At 40.7% G+C, this 27,847-nt stretch overlaps 1 protein-coding gene across 1 annotated transcript; it reads left to right on the top strand.

The window, feature by feature from the left end:
• The first annotated feature begins 454 nt into the window (after positions 1 to 454).
• Positions 455 to 26,998, top strand: LOC306962457 (synaptosomal-associated protein 25-A-like). Its single transcript, XM_079555588.1, has 8 exons — positions 455 to 606; positions 13,066 to 13,172; positions 13,708 to 13,749; positions 19,875 to 19,923; positions 23,518 to 23,635; positions 25,789 to 25,908; positions 26,312 to 26,456; positions 26,636 to 26,998. The coding sequence occupies exons 2-8, from the start codon at positions 13,101 to 13,103 to the stop codon at positions 26,702 to 26,704; spliced, it is 615 nt and encodes a 204-aa protein (XP_079411714.1). The 5' UTR covers positions 455 to 606; positions 13,066 to 13,100; the 3' UTR covers positions 26,705 to 26,998.
• The last annotated feature ends 849 nt before the right edge of the window (positions 26,999 to 27,847 follow it).

Here is a 27,847-nt window from a genome sequence, read left to right as displayed (position 1 = left end):
TCATTCAAATTGTGTTTTCAGCACCAAGAGAATATCAGCATCTGTGGTGCTTTGGAAATGCTTTTAAATTGTTCAAGCACCTCGTGGGTAAAAATATTTACTTGTTTCAACTAAAAGCATTTAAGAAGCAGAAGAGGTGCTGAAGTGCTGAAGATGAGCGCGTTAATCCTCCGTGACGTTGGAGGGCGCGGCCATTTTGTGAGTCTGTTATGTGATCCAAGAGCACAGAGTGCGCCGGAAGTTGTGATCTATATCAAACTAAAAGACCCCTGGGGCTTTGAGGCAGGGGCCTGATACCACCGCATTAAGCTATGGACAATACGTTTGTAGATTTGAACAACGCGTGTTATTATTGGTTATGATTGAGTTATCTGGTCTAATCGTCACTGTGGGGGCTTGAGCGCGTCTTTCCATGTACAGGAAATGAAAAGCGCGCTCACTCACGCTGTCTTTACTTGAGATGTGGGTCGGGGCGGAGTGTTTACACCGCCGACAAATCTGCGGAGCAGAGCCACGGAACAGACCCATTCCTCGCTCTACATAAAGACGAGAAAGAGAAAAAACAAGAGAAGAGGAAAAGTTTGCAAGAAAAAACACCTTTCCCTGGTGAGTCTTGATTTGTTGCTCTTTATTCCACTATTTAGGTTTCAGACTTTAAATAAAGCCACCACTAATAAACCTGCCTTTATTTATGTTTAAGTTCGTCTAAGTCAATTTGGCTCATGTTTCATCAAGTTTATTACAAACAAAACGACCTCTACAACCCTGCGTCGTCCAAACAAAACAATGTAATACCGATCAAAAAGAACGATCCACTTGTGTAGAGAGACGCGCGTGTGTTCGCTGTATATTCAACTAAAAACTTAAAGCTTATTATCTAAGGTAAAGGACCTGTACCCTCTATGACTGACTGCGCTGTGTTTGATGCTTGAGGGAAGTTAAACTTGATTCAGATTGAGATGAACCGATGGAAAAGTATAATCAGCACCGCGGACAGCTCCTCTGCGCTGTGGGTGAAAACACCAGCGCCGAAAACTATGAACAATAAGACACCTTGACCTGTGAGGACTTCTTGTTTTCCTCAATTCCAAGATTAACCAAACTTCACTTGTTATTGCGATCGCAAAAATCTATACCAAAATGGAGCATATGTTGCCTTCTTAGTGTAGTTTGCTGCTTTGCTTTTTTTTGGTCCATTTCACTTCCTGGATTATCTGTGCAGTTGGTTGCTATTACAATTGACTTTGCTATTGACTTTGTGCTCAGAGGCTTTGTTTGAATGACAGATGATTGGTGGTTGTGTTTGTACAAATTCCAAACGCACCTGTCCCTAAAGTCCCATTGCTGAATGCAGGTAGTAGTGTCCTGGTTTAGTGGTGTAGCTTCCTGTGAAGAAAGATACTTGATTTCAGAGTCAGACCTGTTTCTTTATCTCTGCCAGTTTGTGCATTGTATGTTGTTAAATTAAATAATTCATTTTCTGCGAGAGTGCGTCAGCTCGGCTTGGACCTGTTTAAATGTCAGTGAGGACACAGAGCTCAGGAGACTCTTAAGCAGATCAACACGTGTCTGTGCGTGTTTTTGAGTGGCATCCTGGTGTTGTTTGTCCCGGACAACAACATGCACCGTGCCAATAAATTCTTCTCCTTTCCCTTAAGAACATTTAAGCAATTTGGACTTCCTGGTGGCATAGGTGACACTCCCACTTAGCCCTCCCTTCACAATCACCACTCCCTGCAATCTGCCACCAGCCTCCTAATGCCCAGTCCCGCTACATCTGTGCGTCTTCCTCATCACACATATTACACATTTATTTATTCACCTCTTCATTTTTCCCCAGGCTGAATTTCAATATTCATCTGCAATTCAAAATGGGCCAGATGGTAGACTGGCATCTTCTCAAGACTAGGCTGCTCCAAAATCACAGAGAGCAATTTTAACGATTGTGGGGAACTTTGTGCGCGGATACTTAAATCTGTTTTCTTTATTTATTTGAGAAGTCAGGAAAGTATGTTGAAGGAGTGTGTCTGTCAAGCTATGGACTGATCTGAGATTCTCCGTCTCACACGTGCGTTTTGCTCACACTCGGCATCACCTAAGATGGATGCGATGTGACTTGGTAGCGCCTTTGGACTTGGAATAACTCTGCGTCTTCCTCCAGCCTTGACACTAAAGTGACATCTCCTCTCCCCTGACTAAGCCCTCTCCATCACAGGCCCCCATGCGCACACACAAACACATCATCTCATTTCACCACTCTCTTGACCAAAGCGGATCATATCAGAGTCCCAAGAAATAGAAAACTGGACAGCGCTCATCGATCATGGTGCAGGCAGTAATCTGAGTCTGATACAGTAGCTCTGTTGCATAGATGTGTTCCTTCCACAGCATTTATCCTTTTCACACAGGACTATGTAGAGGTCAAAAGAAGGTTTGAAATCCTTTTCATTTTCCCAAACCCACTTCCTTAAAGCTGTAACACTGCGTAATAGTTCACCCAGTAAATAGAACAGAACTCGAGCACTTATTACCCTCATACCTTTGCTGGGAGTGGGACATCGCCAGCTCAACTCCATAGAGATGCTGCAGTTTTGGTTTGACTACAAGTAGCCAAACATTAGATCTAACCATGTTATGCTCTCACCCAATGCTTTATTATGAATAGCTTTGTTTGTGTCTGGGATTTTTTATATTACAAGCTCATGTTTATTAATATATCAGGCTGTTTAGTTGCTCTTGTGATGTAACAATTACCAAGAATGCCTGCAGTGTCACTTTACTAATCTGCACACAGCAAAATATTCATAATTAAAGTGAAAAGAAGTCAAACTCAGACATGTCAGTATCTACATATACATTTTATATGTAGGTTCAGAAGTGGAGATGAGAGTAGGAACATGAACAGGACTTCCAACAATTTTGTGTTCTCATGCCGTACTCTTTTGTCTCCTCCTTTGTTCGCACGTTCTTTTGTCATAGATTTGACATGAGAGACACTTCCTGAAGTAACCTCTTGTCAATAAGGACTAGGAACCTTCAAAAAGTAGTGTAGTATAGGAAAAAAAAAGTTAAAGGAACTATACGGAGTTTAAAAATGTTAAAGTTATGTATTTTCCTCCCCCTAAATGTTCCAGCCATGTCCTAATGTGTAGAATGAACCCAGACCTATTCACCACAACTGCCTCTAAAATCCTGCACTGTCACCCAAAAAGTTGTTAATTCAGGTCGAAGTGGCATCATGCACGAGCTTAATATATAAGCTGCAGTTACACGTAAGACCTGAGGTGGCAGTAGTGAGTATAAAATGACCAACTTGCATCTAGCCCCTTTAGGGTACGACTGTTTTGAAAATAATCAGGAACCAAAACCTGATACAATTGATCCCAAAGAAAGTTGGTTGTCCCAGCTCAAACAAAATGATAAAGAATGTTTTCTGTTTTGTTTTTCTCTTGAAGCAATAGTATTTCATGAAACGCATGATGCTGTTCAATGGATATAATGTAGTAATGAATGTACCCAAAAAGGGAACCGGTATCGCAAACCATGTATTGAAAAAAGAAAGAAAAAGAAAGAAATCCCCCCAGCCCTCCATTGGTTATAGTGAGTCATTGTTCATTTCACACTAACACTAACACTAGGTAACACTAAAAGTCGACAAATGTACCTGACTGTAAGACATTTTTGTGTGGCTGCGACACGAGTTTTTGTCTTCGTTCAGACTATGCAATACATTGGACTGTGCCACGCATGTAACAAATGCGACAGAACTTTTAGTGGTCCATTGGTTTTTTTCCATTTACTCGGGCTGCACTATGTATCGCCAGTTTACCTGTGACACAATATCCATATCGCAGGAAGCCACAACATTTGGCCTAAAACAAGACAATTGAAAATGTATGTCGTATTGCTGTAGACAAGAGTCATCTAATAACATTTATATTTTATTCTCTTGTAGTGTTATACACTGCACTTATTCTCAATCTATTTCCCTCCCTCCCCTTACATGCTTAAGTGTGCCCATTTCTCTAAAGTGAACAGCACGCACACTGCTTCAGGATGACAGGTGTCTATTTGAATGTGCGCAGGGGAAGGAGAGGAGTGGAGGAACACATGCAGGGAACGTGGGGGTGTTGTTTGTGTGTGTTTGTGTGTGTGTGTGTGTCGCTCAGAGGCTGAACGGCAGCGAGAAAAAAGAAAAAAGGAAGGAAATGCACATGTAAGAGGGAGGCCAAGTTAAAAAAAAAAAAAAAAAGGAAAAAAAGAAAAAGCAGGCCAAAGTGCGTTATGTAAGTGTTGTTAGGCATAACCGTGAATGTGTGTGTGTGCTTTGTGTAGGCCTACGGATTAATCCTGGCTTTATCCCCAGTGAATGGGACAGTGGCTTTGCAGAGTGATTATCCTGCAGGCTTCAGATGATTGCTTTGAATCCCATAAATGTCCACTTAAAATTTCTCTCATTGTCTCACTGTGTTGTCACTTACAGTACTTGTGAATAGTTCTTAATCAAAACAAAAGAAACAAACGTGCCTGCTGTTTGCAAATTGTGCAAGATTTGACTTCTTATTGTAACTCATCCGTTGCACCTTGGGAGGCGCAGCACTTGTTAATCTCACTTTCCGCCGTGTCCTGTCTGCCTGCAGCCCCCCCTCCCGTTTGGGATTATATAACGCAGAAATGTCAGAATAGTAATCTGCTCCATCATCTCTTTCCAGACGAGATGCTGAAAGAAAGATGGCGGGTGACCGGGAACTTTTTGTTTTGGCCGGAGTTGCAGTGAAAAGGCGTTAAAATATCTAAGAGGAGCGTAGTACTGGTTGGTGCTGGCCAGGGCTGTGAACTAGAGTAGTTTGTAATTAAGATATAGCAAAGAGTGCAGTTTTACAGGTACTCGTCATATGATTAGAATATCAAGAAAACTGAAGCTAATATATGATAGACTCATACCTGCAAAGTGAGATATGTATAGCCTTTATTTGTTTTAGATTATTTTGGCTCAGCTTGTCACTATGCATGTAATAAGTCTATCATATATGAGTTTCACATTTTAAGTTGAATAACAGAAGTAAATGCACTTTTTCATGATATTCTAATTATATGACGAGCTGTATAGGTGGTACAATACTCCTTGCAAAGTTATAATGTCATCATGGTGTGTTATGTAGAAAACTGGTCAACTCTGTAGTTTGTACTATGCCTGTCATAAAATCTGAAGTTCGATATATAGAGTCAGGTAAATATCACGATGAACTATATTATTGACGCTCAGAAATGAACCCTAAAGCTTAAAATTGACAGAAAAGGCTTCTCATGAAATATCCTACAATAAATATAAAATACAATGAAACACAGCTTGCTTGGGGTAAAAAATAAAGTATTACATTAGAAACATTTGAGAAAAATAAAATCAAGTCATTATCTTGAAAGCCCTATAGTTTGGACTTGTGCAAACATGTCCGTAAATGCGTGGAGCTCTTGTAGTGTAGCAGTTCATATTCCAGTCTTCTCTCAAATGTTTTTGTTCCTGGGCATGTTTAAAAATGTGCACTGTGGTCTGAATCTGGACTTTATAAAAGAAAAGAAATTTGCAAACCTAATATTAATACTTGTGGGGAGAAAAAGAAAAAGTGCTATTGGTGTTTTTCCAAAATCACACTGCACTGTTGATGTTGTTGAGCGTCACGGCTGCTACATTTTATCAATGTTCCCGCTGTAGGTATAATTTCCTTATCAAAGTGCTTTCTTGTTTATTTCCGCAGCAGATTTCCCCCTCCCCGCGTGTCCGTCCTGTCTCTCCATAGGGAATGTTTTAATTCTGTGGGGCCATATTGTCACGGCAGGCAAGGCCGAAGGCCAAAAAGCAGCACAGTGTGAGGCACCTTGTTCCATTCACACTTCTTCAACGAGAATAAGCACATACGAACCAAGTGAGGCATCTAAACGCGTGAAAAGATGATTGCATGATATGGATTTTGTTGAAATGAACGTTTTAGAACGAGAATGAGTGAAAGTTTGAGATCATAACAAAGGTGCAAAACAAAGTAAGGAAAAAAACAACACTTTTCAACCCGCGAGGTGTCTGTCTCTGTAGCCCCTGCTGATTGACAAATGACAGCATTGACTGTGGATAAGAGGAGCTTTATAAAGGGAGCTAACCCAGTAGGCAGCATCAGCAGCGTTAATCACACAGGCAATTAACAGCTAGTCAAACATCAGTACACTATTTATATAATACAATAACACTGAACACAAAAAGTGAAACAATTCAAGCATATTATTGTTAGCCAAAATCATCAAAATTTCCATCTCTTTTATCATCCAAAAGAGAGAGAGACCCACCGCATACAGATTTATTCTTGTTTCCTTTTGTCCTAATCCAAATTATTATTATTGTCACTTTTATTATTATTTGTACCAGTGCGGGCGGCTGCGTTGTGTATTGCAGTGAGCAGTCAGGCGAAAGGCAGTGGCTGGCCTGTCTGAATAGTTTAGCCCTCCAGCTCCCATCAGGCTTTGTAGGTTGACCACATCTTGGCTTATGCGTTCAATGCATGTAGGTCAACGTGGCGCTATAATGCACTGCCTGTACCTGCCTCCGTGTGCACAGCAGTGTGAAAAGGGCCCTCCATAACAGCATAACTCCAAATGGAATATTTGCCTGGGAAAATAGGCTGTGTTTTTTCATGAATCGACTAATTGGTTCTGCGTTTTTGCACACCAGCAGTTGAAAGGTCATTGCCTTCGAGTTTGGCGTGCCTATTCTTTTCTGAATCATGCAAGCCACATTTTTGTTAGGAATTTGTTTTTGTGCCCAAAGACAGGCAGGAGCAGTTACAGCTTTTTTAAGCCAAAAACAGCCAGAAGGTTTCTACTTGCTTCTACTTCTACGTTTTGAACAGAAAGAAAAGAAAGAAGAAAAACCAGTGCAAAATGTCTGCCCATCATGAGCCCAGATACCCGATCCCTGTCTGCAGTGATATATGAAGCATCAGCGTGTTCCTGAAAGTCCTCAATGCGTTTGACAGGTGTCTGCACGTGGCTGCCCTCTCCACATCAGCATGACCCCGCGGTAATTATAGGCCACTGTTGTTGTTGTTTTTTTTATAGCGCTTTATAATCAGGCCACATCACCAACAAGCCTGAACCTATGAGAGAATGCAAGAGTGAATCAATTGTCTGTATCATGTAATCATGCACAGCAACTGTTATGGAGAATTTGATGTATTTCTATTATTTGTGTTATTTGTCCAGCGTTTGTTTCATGTGCAGGACCAAAGCAACACAAACGAATCACAAACCTCTCTCTGTAAGAAAATACCGCACCTCGATGTGATATAGTGTAACAGAGCCAAACAAAGACATTATTTTATTGTAAATTGAATGTTGAAGTCGTGGCTTGATGGTCCTGAAGCCGGAGCAGTTGAGACCTACTTCTCTGTGGGAGCTGACGCGCGACAGTGTCGGGTCAAAAACAGCCTGTCCGCGCCCCCTCTACTGATTAAATAATGATGCACTCTTGTCTTCACTGTGAGAAACACTGGACGTACTGTACAGCGCTTCCATGTGGGGAAATGTTTCATGGTCCCACAAGCCTCCTGTCCTTGACCCAGTTCCTCTTGCATTATATTTCAGCTGTCGTACCCCTGTCTCCCACTGTATCCCGCAGCTGCGTGTATGCAGGGCACCTGAAGGGCATCTAGGTAAATAAATAGTACGTCTTGCAATAGAGGCTAAATCATTGTACGCTTCAGTCTATGAAGTAGATTTACATGTCTATGCTTTACTCTTGGTTTATCTTGCTTTTTAGAATCTTTTTTAAAAATGTGTCGCGCTCTTCTTCATCTCTATTTCCAATATAGTCAGAACACCAGAGCAGCTGTCCTATTTTCTTGGCTTAGCTTCTTCATATCTTTTACAACTTACAAGACAAACATTCAGAAGTGCTAAAAGGTCTTTAAATGGCATAGAAATAATTGCAGTGAGCATTTCTCCATGACAACCACAAACTTTTCCAAGCCTCAGAAAACTGTGGACCTCCCATGGTTCTTCTCCGAGGCCTGGCAGCCGCACAAAGATATCAGAATAGAAACGCTCCTTTTTTTAGTCAAACTGCGCTGACACGCATTTGAGCACGCAAAGTACAGAGACTTTCGCCTCACATTTCCCCACGAATGAGGTTAAATGCTAAAAAATCTGTGAAATGAGCAACTGATAAGCCTGACCTGGTTTTGTGTGCGGTTCAGTGGGGCATCGCTGTCCCCACGCCACCTCCCTCCAAACACTGCTCATCTGCGCGCTACATGGGCGCGGGATTGACAGGCGTCACGCTGCTTCCGCGTTCAGCCCTTTTGCACGGCAGCCCTTTTACTTTCTAATCCCACATCTCCAAAGCATACTGTTCCGAGTCTGTGCTCCACATATCATGACTGCCAAATTGCTTTATATTGGACTCATAATAACATCTTGTCTTTTTTTATTCACTCTCCACCCTTAAAGTACCTATTTGTACTCTGACAGGATTTCCTTTTGTTGCCTGAAATAGCCTGTCTTGGGCGTCTTTCCCTTCAGGCCCGGGGTGTAGTTGAGTGTTAATCGTGTCAGTCTATGGCAGAGCTAATCTATCCCTCCCCCCCCTGGAGCTCTGGGCCAAAACTGATCTCCACTTGTACTTCGGTCTTAACCATTCAAACATCAGCAGCAAACTTCACACATTGAAAGGCTGCTTTCCTCATTATGCACCACTAAAATTTGTTTTTGCACTGGTTGCTAAGTTGCACTTTGTTATGATGGCACTGCATAATTTCCGTGAATAATTCATCCCTGCCCTTTAAAAGTCTCCACAAGTCAATATGGGATGGTGCTTTAGCCGTCTGGTGAGATGGGGTGATGACCTGAACAAATTAGAGTCTTAAAGTTGTTGTTTGTCTTACTCTGATTCTGGATTACGTTTTATTGGAAGGGGGGGGCTCATTCTCAAATTGAACTATTTCTTGACAAACAATATTACCTATTTTACCCATCTGGTATCGCTTTAGATTAAGGTGTGCTCATTAAGTATTAATAAGCATTAGTAATTTTAGGGTTAGGGTAAGGGTTAAGGTTAGGGTTAAAGTTTGGCTATAAATAAACCGATTATTCATGGCCTATTAGTATGTTGATAGATACAAGTACAATATAAGCAGTGTGTTAATACTATTATTACTAGTACCTTGTTAATACTTAACGAGCACACCTTACTACAAAGCGTTGCCACCCATCTATATCTTTATTGTATATCGTAAACCCTCCTGAATTCAACATGATGGACTTGTCCTTGAATGTTTTGAATATTGATTATTAATGTTTTTAGTTTCCAATGGCTGGAGACCTGTTTACCTCTAGGACACTGACATGATGAACAGAAACAAAGCATGGAGTTGGAGCAGCGAGAGTGTGACAGAGAGGAGAGTAGTAAATCCTCTTTGGAGGCTGACTTTAATCTCTGTGTGGGCGCAGCCTCCAGCTCGTGGCCCTGTACAGTATAGTAACCCTCAGTCGGAGAGGGGCTGGCCTCGACGCTCATTGTCTGATAGGAATTCTGAGAAACTCATGAAGCGGTTTAGAGAGCCTGAGGATGAAGTATTTGGGCTGTTTCGATGTAAGATGTCCACTGTACTTCTTGAATTGGCCTAAAATGAAGTTAATGAATATGCCAGTTAGCATAGCTTTAATCATTTTAAAGTACGTTTGAGGTAATTTTGTTTCAGTGTGAAAATGCACAACTCACTGAGCCGAGTAATTTCAATTTTGTTGCAGATTGAAAATTAGCATTTTGGAGCGAGAGAAGCGCACAGCCTGTGCTTCATGTGTGAGTGATGCAAAACGATGAGCAATCAGTGCCTGATCAATACTAATGCAGCAGAAATGAGCAGAGGGAGAAAGACACGAGTCATTGACGGCTGTGTTATGTTCTGTAGCTGTGGAAATGTGACAGGTCACAATTGGGAACATGATTCAAAGGAACATTTATTCTGTTGCTACTGACAACCCGTTTCAGAACAGTTTTAACAAGTTCACAGGCGTGCACACGAAACGTGAGATCTCCTTTACTTTAAATTCACTGCTTTAAATTCTCTCTTTCAGTTTCCTTTAAAGGGGGGTATTATGCAAAATCGACTTTTTCAAGCTTTACATCATGTTATTATGTCATTCCCTCATTAAAAACATGCCTGAAGTGTTGCCTTGGCACATTCACGTATTTTTGAGTAATCTGTAAAAACTCTGATGGCAGCCATTTTAGGGATAGGTTTGCCTGAGTCCTCCTAGGAACGCCCCCACCTCCTGGAGACGCCTCCGAGCTTTCATCACCAGCCGAGTAACCAACCACTGCCCCTCAGCAGAACCCCCTCCCCACTGATGCCACAGACAGCGTGTGGAGGGGGCGTGTCGGAAAGGGTCAGAGGTTCTTAAAGAGACAGAGGCCTATTTCAAGACATTCGCTACAGCCATTTTGAGAGAGCAATTTTATACAAGGCAGTTATTCTAATTTACTGCATTTACAAACCAACAGAAGGTTTCGTCATCATTGTAGTGCGCTATAGACTGGTGCTATGTGAAAAAAGCATAATACCCCTTTAAAAAAAAAAAAGACAGCATGGTCATAGAAATGTGTCTGTGTAGGCTCTCAATCGTCCATGAATTATCCATTGAAGATTTGTATTCTTTTTTCAATCAGATATCTCTACTTTCATTAAATCCACTGTCGACCATTGAACACACTTTACATTTCTGCTTGTGTTTGCAGTGCAGTTTATTAAAAAGTAACACTTTGTGATGCTTCAGCATTTCATCAGCCATGCAGTGTGTTGGACAAAAGAACCGAGTGACTTCAATTTCCCTCCATAATTTTCCCCGGTGCACGTTCAATTATTAATAGCTCTGACGACCGTGGCGGGATGGGGGGCGGAGTCAGACAGGAGGGAGGGAGGGGCCGGACACGAGAGACATTTTATCAGACCTCCAGCTGTGCGTCTCACTGACCTTGTGCTCCTCTGACATAGTGATTGATGAGGCATCCAAAGCCCCTTGTAAAAGACACTAGTTTTGCCTCGTCATATATAAAGTCTTCAAGCGTTTGAATAGGGGCTTTCACATGATAATCTCAGTGATGTAACAGGCATATTTCCCTTCCTAAGCCACGGGATGAATATGATTTGCCATAATAAACGTGACAGCTTCCTCCTGTTGGACGCGCTGGCAGATTAAGTCAAGAGTCCCATTCCCCCATTGCGGCTCTGAATGTTGCCATAGATTGAATTAGATCAAGCGTTAATGACTTGCGAGCTGTAAGCTGGCAGCTGCTTAAATTATCAGCCACAAGCCACATTACAATAACAACTTGTCAACATGACCCCAAATTAGCTCATTAGGGTTTTGTTTTTATCAGCCAGAGTAGCTTCTCTGAAGGTGCAGTCGACGTGTCAGTGTGGGGTGTCACCTTTGTCCCAGCCAGTAGCAGCAGCATGTGGCCCCCGCAAACTCAAATTCACATGTATATTTCATGAGTCAGCCCACACTGTGAAAGTGTACAGTATGAAAGGCTGCTGAGCACCGCAAAACTAGACTGTTAATTCACTTCTGGGACTTTTAATGGAGCAGTAGATTAAAATGTATTCAGAAATCACTTTTCTACCTTTACCCTTTACATCAAGGATTCATTCACTGGTTCATACAGACATACCTACATAGGGGTGAGGGTTGGTGGAGTGTTGTGATTGATGCCCATTGACATGACAATAGCACGCACAGGTGTAGAACATGCTGTATTTGTATACTCCATCTTTGAGACAATCGTGAATCAAACTGTTGTTACTTTGGCACGCAAAGAACAAATTGCCTTCAGTTTCTGTACAGTATATAGCATTGACTGTAGAGACAGCAGTGGCTCAGTTGTTAACCTCTTGACCCTCACCTGAAACCAAGCACATTTTGTCCAGTTTATCTTTACCCAAATCTAAAAGCTTCTTGAAAAAAGCACAACAACAAAAACCATAAGAAATGTGAACACAAAATGGCAAAAGAGCAACAAAGAAAGCCATAAAAGAGCAACAAAAAAGTGACAAAAATGCAATGAAAAAAAAAGTGATTAAAAAAAAGGTTTAAAAAGTGATGACAATGCAGCAACAACGCAAGGAAAAAGATCAGTTTAGATCAGTTTTGGTGGTCTCAGCTGTCAAATGCCAGACCGCCTTTGCTCTGCCCGATCCCGTCAGATCTCGGAAGCTAAGCAGGACAGGACCTGGTCGGTACTTGGATGGGAGACCGTTTGGGAACACCAGGAAGCCTGGGTGAATGTAGTGTGTGAGTGAGAGGTTGGTAATGGTCGGAGCGGCCGATGGCACAGACTGGTTGCCTCGCTTCTGTCAGTCTACCCCAGGGCAGCTGTGGCTACAACAGTAGCTTACCACCATCGAGTACGGAGTGAATGAATAATGACAGTGTAGCGTTTTGAGAAACTTGATAATACAGACTTGTAAAGCGCAATACAAGAGTAAGGCATTATTATTGTTATTGTTAAATGAGATGTTACACTGGTTTATACCTCTACAGTCAAGAAACTGAACTGGAGAAAATGCACTCGGTTAAGAGGTTAAAGTTTGTAAATGAATTCAAAAGTCAGCAGTTCAAATCCTTGTGCAACCTACTGTTGTGCTTTCTGGCAAGACTTGTCACCCACCTTACCTTTGGATGAGGTTTATTCAGAGGATTGGACAAAAACAAAACAAAAGCAGACGTACTGACAGGAAAATCATAATGGAAGGAAATCACACTGCATCAAATAACACCCTGGATGCAACCATAGACCATTTAATTCAGTGATAGACGTCCACTTAAATGATGAGCAATAGCTGAGAGAAGTCCAAACAACATTCTTGTGAGATGCAATATAAACAGAAATTACACTAATGTGAGTCTGTCAGATAAGCACTGAACAGGCCAATCTATTCCAAGCAAAATTTCTGTTACTGTGCCAAACCCAAGTGTCAATTTCTTATTTTCTCTCCTGTTCTCTCTCTCTCTTATTTGCAGTATTTTTCGCTTGAAGTCCAAACTCAACCGAAGCCATGGCGGATGAAGCGGACATGCGCAATGAGCTATCTGACCTGCAGACGCGCGCAGACCAGATCGCCGATGAGGTAAACTTCAATTTGACACTTAAGATAAGATCAGATAAGATATCCATTTATAGCAAACTATTTTAAGTATCCATGTTTCCCCTTGCGCTTCCTGTTCATCACACTTCCACTGCTAAGTCCTTCTTCATCAAGTAGTAAATGAAGGAAGGAACTTTGCATGTGTTAATGAGTGGATAGGACTTCCAGAAGAGAGGATAATTCTGGGCAGAGGAATAATAAAGTAGCTCAAATGGCATTATAAAACATTGATGAGCGGATAATGCAGGGCCAAAGTGCTGTGTGACTGTGACGGAAGGAGCGGAGGCTGATGGATGAAGGCCATTGGGGCAGAGCAAGGAGCGCTGGGAGATTAGAAGAGAGTGGTGAAAAGCGGGGATTAGGAGTCAATAGAATTTATGACCAATAGCATTGATTAGGTCATCACAGAGAAGATATTGGATGATGAGAAAATGGAACTTTACTGCAAAAGTTTGAGTGTCGTTTACTTGATTCTTAAAAAACACTTTTCTGTCTCTCTTTCTGTCTACTCACACAGTCTCTGGAAAGCACCCGGCGTATGCTGGCATTGGTTGAAGAGGTGAGTACCTTGTTACTATGTGCAAAATACATAAAGCAAAGCAACCCAGCAATTATTGGAGGCTGGTAGTTTGAAGAAAACAAGGAATGTGCTGGATGATTGGTGAATATGTAACGTAGCGTTACGTATTTTATAGTGCAAGCATGGGCAGCCACTATTTTAAGAGCCGCATGCGACTCTTTGAAGCCTCTAGTTATTTTACATTTGTTATTTATCATTTTGCATTTTAATCTCTTGTGGAGACAGGATATTTCACTATTCATATATTTTAAAGCTTTCTGCAATTGGTTTGCATGGGGACATTTGGTCTTTATAGACCCTTTCGCTGCTTACATCATCAGTGACATCACCTGGAGGCAGGAAGTGATCAAGAGAAATAAGATTAAACTACAACTAGCGATTATAAGTGTAAAACTACAACTAAAAAAATAAAAAAAATAAAAAAAATGTGGTCCTGTTGTGGCTTAAGGTGCAAGAACAAGAGCAATGACATTTGAGACGATAAAATAAGGTTTATCTGATATTTCCAAACACAGTTAGACATTTGTTTATCGTTACTATGACAACAGCAACAATGGAAATAGATAGGAATCTAACTTCCCGCCTCCAGCTAAGCCCGGATTGTTTACAAACAATTAAAGGGTCTATTGTTTATCATTTTTGAGTTTGGGTAATTCCACAGCTACCATGGAGATCCGCCATCTTTGCAGCTGTTAGCATACATTTCCATCGACTAACATTAGCTAAAAACTGTATTAAAAGTGGAGAAAAAAGCCGTGGAGCAACTCCAGCTACTGCTGGTAAATATATCTAACACACTGTGGTGTCCAAGTGTTTTAATGTGAACAATAACTCCAGTATTTCAACTTTTAAAATTTCCATTAGTTTACAATTGCTGCTCATCCCATAATGCTTAGCGATATGACGTCACATTCCCGAACTCTATTGGGACTGGACTCTGTGTCTCTCTTGCGTGAAAACAGGTAAAAACAGAGAGAGAGAGAGCTGAGAGTTGGGAGGCACTAAACATGGTGATTGTTGATCTTGTTTGATTACAGGGAGTTGTGAAGATTACTGACTGAACATGCAAGAAAAATCTAAATGCACAAGAAAGTTCCAATCTCCATGTAACTATAATGGGGACTTCAACTGTGCTTCATCTTATCAAACCCGACCCGTAAAGTAGAAGAGTGTGGATTAAGTCCACCAAACCAATGTGGAGGCTAATGCTAATACTCTCTGTCTACCCTAATAACTTCCATCTCTGTGAATTTATTTTCAATCAAGCATCACATCAAACGCTGAGACTTCTGCAGACAAATGTGGTGGGTCCTCTGACTTTGCCTTGCTGTGGACTGCAGTGTAATGCCCACCTTTTGAACTACACCTTTTGACCCAGCGTTACACTTCAAACACTCTGCATGAGTCTAACTTCTTCCCCTTTTGTGTGAAGTGTCCTTACGCTCGACCTCTGAATCTACTCCACTCTCTGAAAGATACAAAGCTGGCCTAAACAGTGACACTCTCATCAAGCCCGACCTTACACCGGCAGGGGCTGGTGAAGCGACCTTTAAGGATAATGCCAAGGAAGAGCCCTTTGTTCCCCCCTACAGTTACTATGCGGTTTGAAAATGCCACTGCCATTGTTGTTATCTATTTCACTGTTGTTGTTGTTGTTGTTGTTGTTGTTGTTGTTGTTATTATGTTTTAATTGATACCATTAGAAAGCTCTGATTCAAACCAGGCAAACTAAGCATTGTCATTAAGCTGAACGTGTCAAGGTGCGTGACCCACCGGTGCACTGGTAGAAAAAAAGGCACGTGCCTTCACTGGATGACCCCTGCCCCTTTAAAAGGCTTATAGCGAAGATTACTGTGCGCTAATTGAATAAGTGCACAGCCTCGCAGGCAGGAACCACAACGGTCAAGTGATCACTCTGATAAGTATATACATCCACTGTCTGCCTGTTTTGAGGCTGATCATGACAGACAATGCTTGATGATGAAAAGTGCTTTGAGAAGTGGTTCTGCAGTGGTGTTGTTGTGAAGTGGTGTAGTATTTCTTCTGTGTTATCTCGCATGCCAGTGGTGCCCTAGGTTCTGTCCCTGCAAATGCTGGAGACAGGCCGCCCCCCCAGTCCAAAGCCATAGCCCCAAACATAAAATATGTAAATGATTTACAATAATAATTTATTTCGAACAAGTGGAGCTGAAATGTTGGGGTTCTGCACGTGTGCTCCTTTGCCAATCATTGTGGAATTTTGGAAAGTAGCATTTTTCATGGCCTGCCCCTCTGATCAGACAATGCTCTGGTGACCCCTTGCAAATCTCTCATGCCCTCAGGTTGGGAACCACTGTCACATACAGGCAGGCACTGCGGTTGACATATGAACACCAAATTTTAAGTTATGCTCAATAGTACATTCAGGAAGCTCTGTATCTGGACTAAAAAAAAAACAACGTATGTGTGGTAGCTTAATTGAAAAGACACTCCACTGTGTCCATGTCAAAGCAGTGACATGCTGAATTGTCGGCTCTAGGACACACATGAACATGCAGATTTCAGACAGTTCTCCAGAAAACAATTGATCCTGCAGGTTTATGGACAAAATGGGCGCCATGCAAACATCCATACTGTTGTGGTTCACAAAAAGGTAACATATACACTAATATAAACTTTTATACTTTGGACATTTGTAACTAACAGATGCAATAAACCTTCACTTTGTATTCTCTAGCAAAACCTAAAGTGAGCACACCTACACTGTCACCCTTCACCCCACATGTATGTAGTTGATTAGTCAGTAATTGAACATGCTCCATCTTCCTTCTGAGCTTATCATCCTAATGTCTACAGACTGATGTGAGGTCCATGCATTGAATCTCATTATAAATGCATAGAGGACAACATCTCTTAGGATTTACCGTTTGCACCGGTAAGACTGACTCTTTTTTATTGCCGTATTGTCCTCATGCGAGTGGCTAAGTGGCCGAACTGTGCAAGCACTTGTGGTGAGTGACGTAATGTGCCCTTGTCTCATGTAAATGCAGCCCATAATTCCTTTAGTACCGGGGCCACCGCTGACCTTTCGTTAGGATAAGTGCGGGAAATGCTTGAGTGCTTTCCGTGGCTAACACTGACCCGTGCATGTGTGTCTTTCTGCTACATCATGCACCGTCATTACATGGAGGACAGAGGGCTGTTATAGATATGAGCTTATAATAAATGTAGCGTCATCATCTGATAGCAGCGGGATATTGGAATTCAATGACACAGCAATGACCGCAGTGAAGTCAGGGTTTTCTTTTTTCATAAGAATTGTTATCTTTTCTCAGTAAAATGAGAAAAATACTTGGTGGATATTAATAAAACATGACTGAAATAGTTGTATAACCAGTGCCCCTTTTTGCCAAGGAGCTGTGGGTTCAGTCGCTCCCTGCACCGGTCCAAGGACAAGACGTACTAAAAATGTAGCTGTTAGATAATGCAATACAATCTCTGGCACCCATCACTGTAAAATGTACTAAAAAATACATCAGGCTCCCAAGATTTTTTTTTACGTTGAAACAATTACAAGTTTGCATTGTGGTCGAGTTGAAGTTTTAATTGAATAAAGTCACAGCTATAAATGTCACAATATGAGAATTTTAATTCACTCCATTTTACAATTCAGTTCATTTGGATTCATAGGCCGACATAACTGCAGTGAAAAACATCATCTAAATCACATTAGGCACTCAAACATCAAGGAACCAGTCACCCATAAGAAAGTGCTATAACTATGTGACAATTTCCCATTTAAAGATCATTTGAGTTAATTATTAAATAAATTCTAGATTTAAAACAATTGCACAAAAGACTTCTATGATTATATATTGATACATTTGGTCAATTGCTGCAGATAGTGTAGTTAATATAAATGATGATTTTCACTTCAGACAACTAAAAGCAGTTTTGTCAATCTAAGAATCCAACTCACAGAAACAGAGTAAGTTTTATTGGACATGAATCATGATTGTAGCCTGGCAAAAGCCAGACTGACTTTTTTTATGTATTTATAAATACATGTAAAGACAATCCCCATGTATCTCTTAACATGGAGGATCAGTCTGGCTCGTGCCAGCCTATCATGATTGGGGCTCAGACCTTGGCGGAAGATTGAATTAATGATATGAAATACGTGGCGATGATGAATGATGGACAGTCTTCCAGCAGAGTCTGGACACTGGTCGAGGTAGAGGAAGAGAACCGGGGCGGCCAGTTAACAATGATGAACAGAGCCGAGGAGAGGCCAGGAGGAGGGGCGGAGGAGGGGCGCAGCACAGCTGGGAAACGGCCGAGGACGAGGAAGCTTAAGAAGGGGATCCTGGGCGATGAATGGCTGAAGCAGGAATTAGCGGCTGAAATGATTGGCTGATGCAAAGATGGGACTGTGATTGGATGATTGGTGAAGAACTGCCAGGGATGAGGCAATGAATGAATGCTGCTGGTTGAATTTGCACTGAAGCTTCATTTGTCTAAAGCTCTCATATTGTGATGATTTAAAGCTGACTCAAATCTACTACAATATGATCTTGTAATTTTTTTAGTTGAAACAATTGTTTACATTTACAATGCCTTATGTACATTTGTAAAACCTGTATAGAGTACATCCTATTTCTCAGCAGGTCACTGATAAGTATAGAAGACTAAAAAGTTAAGTATGTTGATAAAATATTCATATTCATCCAAACACATAATGCTACTCTCTATTTGTTATTTATGTGTGCCATAACACTCATTCCACTCCTCTTAATTTGCAGCGACGACTTTCATGTCGCATTTTTCATTCATGACTAGCAGCTATAATTTTCACAAATAAATAAAAAATGCCACAACGTGACAACCTGATTTCACAGACCGTAATGCCGCATTGACTTAAGATTGGCCAGTAGCAGCCCAGAGAAAACATGTGACCCACAACACAACAACAGTGCACCTCTGTGACCCAATTAGGATAGATTCCAAGAGACAGGCGAGTGGATACCTCAATGGAAAAATCGATTGTTACGTACTGGGAGCTTTGTCTAAATGTCGCCTCATGTGGTGCTGCTTTGTCAGGTTCCCCCCCCTTATTGTTCATGATGTGATTATCATCAGGTCGTGCAAAATGTATGTCACACATGGTTATTTGCAATCTAAAAATGTAGTTCTTGCTACACCACATCCACATGTGAATTATAAAGCCTGTGTGGAGCTTTGTGCCTGCAGTTTCAGGATATACTATCTCAAGGCAGTCGATATTTCTCAGACATGGTATAGAGCACTCATTTATCGGCAGCAGATTGTTTCACAGTCTGTTTGATTGATACAAATATCAGTGTCAGTGTAACCATCCTCCAGCTCTGGCCTCTATCTATCACCGCTGCAAGAAGGTCAGTGCGCATTTTGATCCAAAGCTGTTGATGCGTGAACTAAAGGGCATTTGGACTTTAATATCTTTCAGAGCAAAGCAGAGCACGACTGTTTGCTCATATATTTATTTATTTTTCATTCCCAGAGCAATTCCCCACCATCACTGTAGTGGGTTATGTGGCTAAGTTTGGGTGCCAGTCCGCTGATGTATTCCTGGAGCCTTGCCATCACATGTTTGGTGCCAACCCCGTGAACACTGCAAATATTAGCACATGCCATTTGGTGGATTGAACACAAGTGTAACTATCCGTCGTGTGCTGTGGCAATTTGATTCTATCATTTCTTTTCTTGTAAAAATGTAAATGATAGAAGACTGAGGCGAGACTGCCACAGACTGCAGGGGTACAAGTTAGATTTGAACCAAAAGCTTCATGAGCCTCTCGAGCAAAGTTGTATCTAACAATTACATTGTTTTCAATTCATTTCCAAGCAGCAGATGACTGAGGACTTCCCAAAAGTGCAATTTTGTTTATAGCTTTTTTGCAGGGTAAAATAACAGCATACTCTTTTTTGCTTGAGTATCTTTGTTGGTTTCGAAGCGGAGTCACAAGCAAAGCATTTTTCTTTCTGTAATGTGATCCTGCGGTGCCGCTCACACAGCTCTGTTCTCTCTGCTGACCTTGACTCATGTGGTGTCTTTTCCCCTTTGTCCGCTTCTCTCTGTCCGTTAGAGCAAAGATGCCGGCATCAGGACTCTGGTCATGTTGGATGAACAAGGAGGTAAGTTGTCGTAAGTAGAAGTGGCTAGCCACAAGATCTCCCCTTCAAAAAAACTCAATCCAAATCTTTGTCAGATTCTAATAGACCCTTTCGCTGCTTACATCATCAGTGACATCAGCTGGAGGCAGGAAGTGATCAAGAGAAATAAGATTAAACTAAAACTAGCTTGCAAGTGTAAAACTACTACTTAATAATGTGGTCCTGTTGTGGCTTAAGGTGCCAGAACAAGAGGAATGACATTTGAGACGATAAAATAAGATTTATCTGATATTTCCAACAAGTTAGACATTTGTTTATCGTTACTATGACAACAGCCCGCCTCCAGCTAAGCCCGCAATGTTTACAAACAATTAAAAGGGTCTATTGGTTCTATTAGAGGAGACATAGATGGTACATTTGCCCAATATGCTAAAATTATGTATAATCACACCTTGTATTCAATGCAATGACAGTATATTAAGTACACAACATTTAACTTTTTAATCTAAACACTATAATGAATCAATGTCCACAATAAAAACCTAGATTAAATATATACCGTTCACCTTGCAGTGCAGTGACCGAGGAACCATCTTTAGATCTTGAGCCAACTTATTTTTGATGCACATGTACAATAGACAATCTATGTGGCTCTCAATCGTCCAGTCAATCAGTAGATGATATAAAAGAGTGGACGGATTGAACCTTGCCTTATTTCCTTATTTAAAACTTGATTAATTGTCAGCTGGTCGACAGTTCAGTTCAATCTTTTAACCTGCTCATAAGTGTGATATAAGAACCCATTACTTCAAATCACTGTGCATTTTTCTTAGTATAAGCCTAGTGCTCAGCTGCGTGCCCAGTAGAGCTAATTGGCCTGTCAGTGGAACATGTCCCCTTTTGTCCCTCTCCATCCTCTGCCCTCCAGAGAAATGGCTGCCACCGCCTCGAGTTCAACGCCTTTCTCATAAGACCGCAATCAATTCTTTTGGTTTAAATTACCTCTGCCCGCGGCTAATGTCCCCTATACACCACCATCCTCCATCTGCCTTTTTTTCTTTTCTCAGTGTTTTCCTTTATTCGTTCGGCTTTGGACAGATTGTTGGTGCCAGCAGATTTTTATCGAAAAAGAAAGAAAAGTTGGGCTTGAAATTTTGCAGGCGTTTTCATGACCGGGCTTTGACAACTGGGCAGCTTTAATATACCGCCAGGCACAATAATGTAGTGCTGTAAGAATATAGTGTTAGTATGGCAGCTATTTCAATAACTTCAATAACCCCCATTAGTTTTGCTGAAAGAGCGTCGGTAATTGTGCCAAAGCAGCCTGTTCCTTGTTAACCATTGCAGCCAAGAGGCTTCGGGAACAGCGTGCTTGGGAAGAAGAAAAAACTGGCCAACTTTTTCATCGTCAAGAATGCATTTTGGTACAAATCAGATCAGCTCCATTCAACAAAAAGGACTGATGATGTGGCCCTGGAAGAAGAGAATACACGTGGCACAGACATGATGAGCTCATTATTTGCTTTATAGTGTACCTGAGTAACCATCAGGGGAGAAGCCCTTCCTCTGTAATCGTCAGACGGAGGGGAGGAGCCTGTGTTGCTACGGTTGCAGTGGCAGTGCACAAGAATAATGACATAAACAAATTCATGTTCCCTTTGCCCCACAGATTCATATTAGCGCTGAGCAAGCTTTTAAACATTTTTGTTGTTGTATTTATTCAGGCTAGATGCTGCAGGTGAATAGGGAAACTTTTTAAATTTAATATCAATGTGACACTTTTGCTGTAGATCACTGGTATAAATATGAGAGAAAAAAAAAACGTATTGCAAGTTTTCTGTCATATATGTTTTCAAATAAAAATAAGGCCTAAAAATGTTCACAATGTCACATATTTTCAATGACAAAATCTGAATAATGGATCAGAGGTGATTTTGGATATCTTGGTTTTGAAATAAGCTGTTTATTAGTGGAAACGGACAATTAATTAGTGTAAAAACGTAAAACAAGCTTTGACACCTGCAATGGTGCTTATGGGCTCTGTAGGGGCATGAGTTACCTAGTGCTGCTTTAAATTTTGCCTTGTTTTTTTGGAATTCAAAACTCAATAAATCAAGCTAACAATAATATATTTCAAAATATTGTTTATTCCAAGCCTCTGTTGGTGCTACTGTCACACCAATGCGAGATAAATGCATTTTTAGAAAATGGCCCTTAAAATCGCAAAACACTGAATTAATGCAGTAATTAAATGTTATTGTGAAGATTAAGCATTTTTTTGTTTCCAGGTGAAAGTTTGTATGTTACGAGACCAATTTGCCCCAAACCCTTAAAATGGAAAAAAAAAGGAAAGACTTTTGTCTGTATTGTCTTCCTTTAAATTTACTCTTTCAAAGAGCATGATGTAATCTCACTTCAACCTCAAAGACAGCATACTTCCTGCAACGTTGAAGATTATCACCAGCACTATCCCACACCATTACCATTAACCTGGAAGAAGGAGCCTTTGACCTTGAGCGAGAGCTTTTTATAGACCATGTGCGTCTGGTGCACAGGGTGACTTTGTGCATCTATGCTCGATTAGAAGTCCCCTACAGTGAGTTCATGCTAAAGTATCTATCCATAACGATCAAAATCACAATGGCATGTCTCTATGGACTGGCGATTGTTATTCCAAACTGCGGCAAGAAGAAATCAAACGAGAAAGTTGTTGAAACAGAAAATCATCAACCTTAGCTTACTCAAACTAGAACCCAGAATGCAACACAAGAGCAATAGTTACAGTTCATGCTAAGCTGGATTCAGAAAGCTGTTCTCTATTGATTCCCATGTTATTTTGCGAAGGTTTCACGCTGCAAATTGTTCAGATTATTCCTTTTTTGTAATATATATATAGATAAAATATTCATTCAGATAAAGACCTCAGATCTAACCTTGCATGAGTGTTCAAAAACAGCACCACTTTTATTGAGAGCAATGGAATCTACTGTTGCTGAGGTCTGAAATGAACTTAACTTTCTATTTGTAATGTTTAGTTGGTGGGACATCAGTGTAGATTATTCACCCATAGAACAGAAGTATGCCTTTTGTATGACACAGCTAATAACACTGAATCAATTCTAAGGAAATGTTCTGAAGCCGCTGTACATCTATTGCCTTGCTTTGCTTTCTGCTCTCAGCCTTCCACGCAGTAGTGTAGTTTAGTGCAGCGTCCCCCCAGAGAAAACTAGTCGATTTAATTCACTTGCTCTCATGGCTTTGTCCTCACCAGAACAACTTGATCGCCAAGAGGAAGGCATGAACAAGGTCAACGCAGATTTGAAGGAGGCCGAGAAAGATTTAAAAGATTTAGGACAATGCTGTGGTCTGATATGCCCATGTATTAAAAAGTAGGTACCAGCCAGGAGCCCCACGTTCCTACCCGTCCAGTGCTGGTGGTGGTGGTGGTGATGGTGATGTCACATGTCTATTTTGTCACAGTCAATGTCTCTTTTTGTCTCTCCTTCTTTGTCCCCTCAAATCCCCCCGCCCTCCCCAAACGCCCCAAAACCCTTTCTTCTCTCTCACGTGCTTTCGTTCTTTTGCCTGGAATTTGACAATTTTGTTGGTAATCAGAACAACTGGAGCGCATCGAAGAGGGGATGGACCAGATCAATAAGGACATGAAGGATGCAGAAAAGAATTTGAACAATCTAGGACAGTTCTGTGGTCTATGTTCATGTCCCTGTAACAAGTAGGTGCAGCCTGCGTGGCCTTACTGCATGTGTCCCTATCTGCCTGCCTATGGTGGTGGCGCACACAGCATGCACAAGTGGGTGTCTGGGGCACACAGGCAGAAGTCATGCTTGCATTATTCTCAGAGACAGTGAATGTAGTAATAATAGCAATATAGTGTTTTTCACCAGCGCCTTTAAAAACACCTTCCATTAAGGTTATGGAAGGTATGAGCATCAACTCGTTACAAATAAAGCAGCAGTAGCATGTTAACTAGCACTTGTAAGTTGCATTGTTAACTTTGTTATTTGTTTATCCTGTTACCTACCAGCTTAGTGTTAGGTTTAGGGTTAGCAATTACGCATATGCAAATCTCAAAGCAAATTGACAGGAGAGTTTACAGCCTATGTGCCAGTGTGATCCCTCATTTAAAAGCTTCTAAATTTCTTCTCTATTTACATAACTTGAAATGACTTCATTGTGATTTGCAAGCACTGCTCTGTGCGTGTGTCCCAGACTGAGACCAGGTGAAGTTTGATGCATGCGCAATCAACACAAACATGCCAAATGCTTTTTCTTTGGGGATGTGGTCCCTAAAGCCCTTCATTGTTCATTGGATGAGACACTCTTTTTCCCACAGGTATAGCAGCATCAGCAGCGGTCTGTGCCACAGCATTCACTCACCATTGAACCTGCACCACTATTCTGCACCATGCAGCGTGATACATGCTGTGTGCACAGAATACATCAAATAGTTTTATAATAATGCACTTCAAACTATTGTATAACTATATTCTATGTCCTATTCACTTTTTATGACTTTCTTTTTTTTTTTTTTTTATAAAGTTAAAAGCTAACAAGTTGATTCAGTATGAGATATAGAGTTCTGCCTTTTCAGAACGACATTTAAGATCGTAGAAAAACTATTTGATTACCCATCTTTCCTCCCCCAGGACTGTCCCACATAACCACATCTATCATGCATGAGTGAGGCAAAGTTTCTGTCAAGCACAAATGAACCTCTCACCAAAGAGCTTAATTCATTCACTCTTGCCTTACATATGTGTGATATCTGCAATGGAAATACTTGAAACGTCATTCATTACCAGCCAAACTATGGCCACTGAGTCATGTCTGAGCAAGCGGCATTCTGGGTCCGCAGCACACAACTTAGAAAACATAGAAGCTATAGAAAACATGAGACCAAACAACATCAGCTGTGCATTGAGAAACAAAAAGCTCCTGTACTTCTTATGTGTACATTCTGTATTGAAAGTAAAGATTTCTGGTCTGGTTAATATAGCAGAAAAAACACATTTAGTCTTTTCTATAGCTCTCTTTTCATTAAGCACCTGTTATGTAATCCCACCATTATGTCATGCCATCTGATGTAGACTCTCCACATCGCAGCCATGGGTCAAATAGCATAAGACCTATGATTCTTACACCTTGCACAGCCATATGTTTTATGTACTTTCCTAGCAAAAAATAAAAGAGAATGGTACAGCTGTTTATTCTGCTCTAACCCAGAATAAAAGACGTGCTTGTTTGGTGGAACAAATCTGGAGCTTTTTGCATCCAGATGAAATGAAGGGCTTACAATTGCACTTGTGCATTTTTTTTGCACAAAAATAACTTCTTGTCTTTTTTTAATAAGCTAAGGTTTCTTTGTCCCTTCCTTTGTTGTTCCCATCCCATGTTAAATGTTGTATGTTTGTATGTTTGCCTGGCATGTTCTCCCCATCCTAATGGAAATATTGTGCTTGAACATTGTGTGCGTGTGTTTTCTATTTGGTGTGGATATGTTCTTTGTGTCTCTATACACGTATGCTTGTGATTAAGGTTTTTTTTTTTAACACAAGCAACATGTATCCTACATTATGCTTAAATTGATCTGCATCAGATCAATTATTCACCAACAAATGCAAAGCCATGCATGACATTCTCACGTGTTTGGCATGTTGCTTTCAGTAGGTGAATTGGCTTTATTCCATGTTATGTGAGGTGTTTTTGTCTCACACACATGATTATTTCATCACATACAATTGCACTAATCTATCGGTACATACAGGTGAACAGTAAGTTAATTCATGCTTTATTATTCATACACATGCACACACCATGCAGACACCGAACAGTTGCACTTTGTTCTAAAGGTGATTTGTGTGCTAGGATCAAGGGAGGAGGCCAGGCCTGGGGAAGTAACCAGGATGGAGTGGTGAACAGTCAACCCGGGGCTCGGGTGGTGGACGAGCGTGAGCAGATGGCCATCAGCGGGGGCTTCATTCGCAGGTAAGTATACTGGCAGAGGATGTTTCACAACGCTGGAAAGATGTCATAATTATTGATTTACCAAATAATTTGTAAACATTTTGTGAGCTGCAAATTCACACAATCTTAACAGTGAAAAAAAAGTACAATTGGTTTGCTCTGTCTTGTAAAAGTCACAGACTCTGTCTATGGTGCTGAACTATCCAGGAATTGTGAAAGGCCTTGTTCACATTGTCGTTAATCACATTCATTTGTTCCATACTGTAATTAATTATTCAGGAAAATGCCCAAAAAAACCTACTTACATTTAATTAAAGCATGTCTCATATTTTCTGCTCTGTGTGGCTTATCAATATTATGTTGAATGAACACACATGGCACATGCTTTTTCTTGACAAAGCCGGGGTGTGTCTATGCTTTTCAGGGTAACAGATGATGCCAGGGAGAATGAAATGGATGAAAACCTGGAGCAGGTGGGAGGAATAATTGGTAACTTGCGTCACATGGCCCTGGACATGGGTCAGGAGATCGACACCCAGAACCGCCAAATCGACAGGATCATGGAGAAGGTACAGTGTTTGAAATGGGCAAAAACTAACCAATATCTCATTATTGCTTATTATTGCCAGTATTTGGGGGAAAGTTACTATATGTACAGTATTATATCACAAACTGTATCGGGAAAAATACAATATGTTAGAAGTTCAGTGTGCAATTGAAATAACCAGTTCCTTTATCATCTTTTCAGGCTGATTCCAACAAGACCAGGATTGATGAGGCCAACCAGCGTGCGACAAAGATGTTGGGCAGTGGCTAAACTGCAGTAAAAGTGCTTTCACCCCTTTATTCCTCTATCTTATAAAACACCACACTCATCCATTCAAACATAATCTTGTTCAAACCACAAACGGCCAGTGCACTTCCTTTGCCCAACAGTACTTGCGGCAAATCATGCTTCTATCGTGATGCTAGTTTTGCACACATGCACATATCATATGAAGTACTGCTATGTCCCTTGTTCAAGCATATGTCTACCCTCTGTCTTTTCCTTCTCATGTCAATGTTGTTCTGTATTGTTACTATTTTGACTTTTGTTGAAATGTAATAGTTAGTTAATTAAAAAAAACACATCCTTTCCTCCTTGTAAATAGACCTTCTCTAAATGGCTTTAAATATGTAGATTGCTTCACCTTTTTAATTCATCTTTTTTATTTATGTGTGTAATATAAATTGTATCTAAACCTTATTCCAAAACGCCCTTATCCCAATGTCAGTATTCTGGTGTGGTTCCTGTCTGACACACTGTGTATTTATTGAAGAGATGTTGTGATGCAAAGTTATAAAGTGATTTGCCAGTAATATAATAAACATACGGTCATCACAGCTTGTATCTAAGGCCACTCATTGATTTTGGTGCATTAAAAATAAGGTTGACTTATTGTTCGTGCTTGAGTTATTTGGATAAAGGCACATGCTCTACTGAATTTGTGAACTCTGATGTTATTGAATTTACCATGTTTACGTTTTTCCTCAGGGAGACTTTAAATGCTTCTCAAAACAGATTTGCTTTAATGCAGCTTTTTATGTGGTGTCTAGAGCATTGTTTGGTTATGATACAATATACCATTTAATTTAAGGAAGGAGAGAGAAAAAAGCTTTATATCACAATAGATACTATATGTGTCTGCATTAGGAGTGTCCTAGATTTGTATGTGTGTAAAATGCATGTCCCATGAATAATAACACTGTTATCTGGGCAAAACTATCTCAACATTGCAGTTACATGTTAAAGATCAAGGTCAGGAATGAGATGGCGTATAACTGTTTTGCAATAGTGCCACTGATCTATCTTTATGTCTCCAGCTTGAGTGTCATTGTAAGATACCTATAATGGAAATTGCCAATAAAACTAGCAGCAGAAATGACTTATTCTTGTCTATGTTTGGAACACAGTATTTAA

The sequence above is a fragment of the Gobius niger genome (assembly GCF_951799975.1).
Source record: "Gobius niger genome assembly, chromosome: 4".
NCBI classification, from domain to species: domain Eukaryota; kingdom Metazoa; phylum Chordata; class Actinopteri; order Gobiiformes; family Gobiidae; genus Gobius; species Gobius niger.
This window is presented reverse-complemented; position numbering and strand designations above follow the sequence as displayed.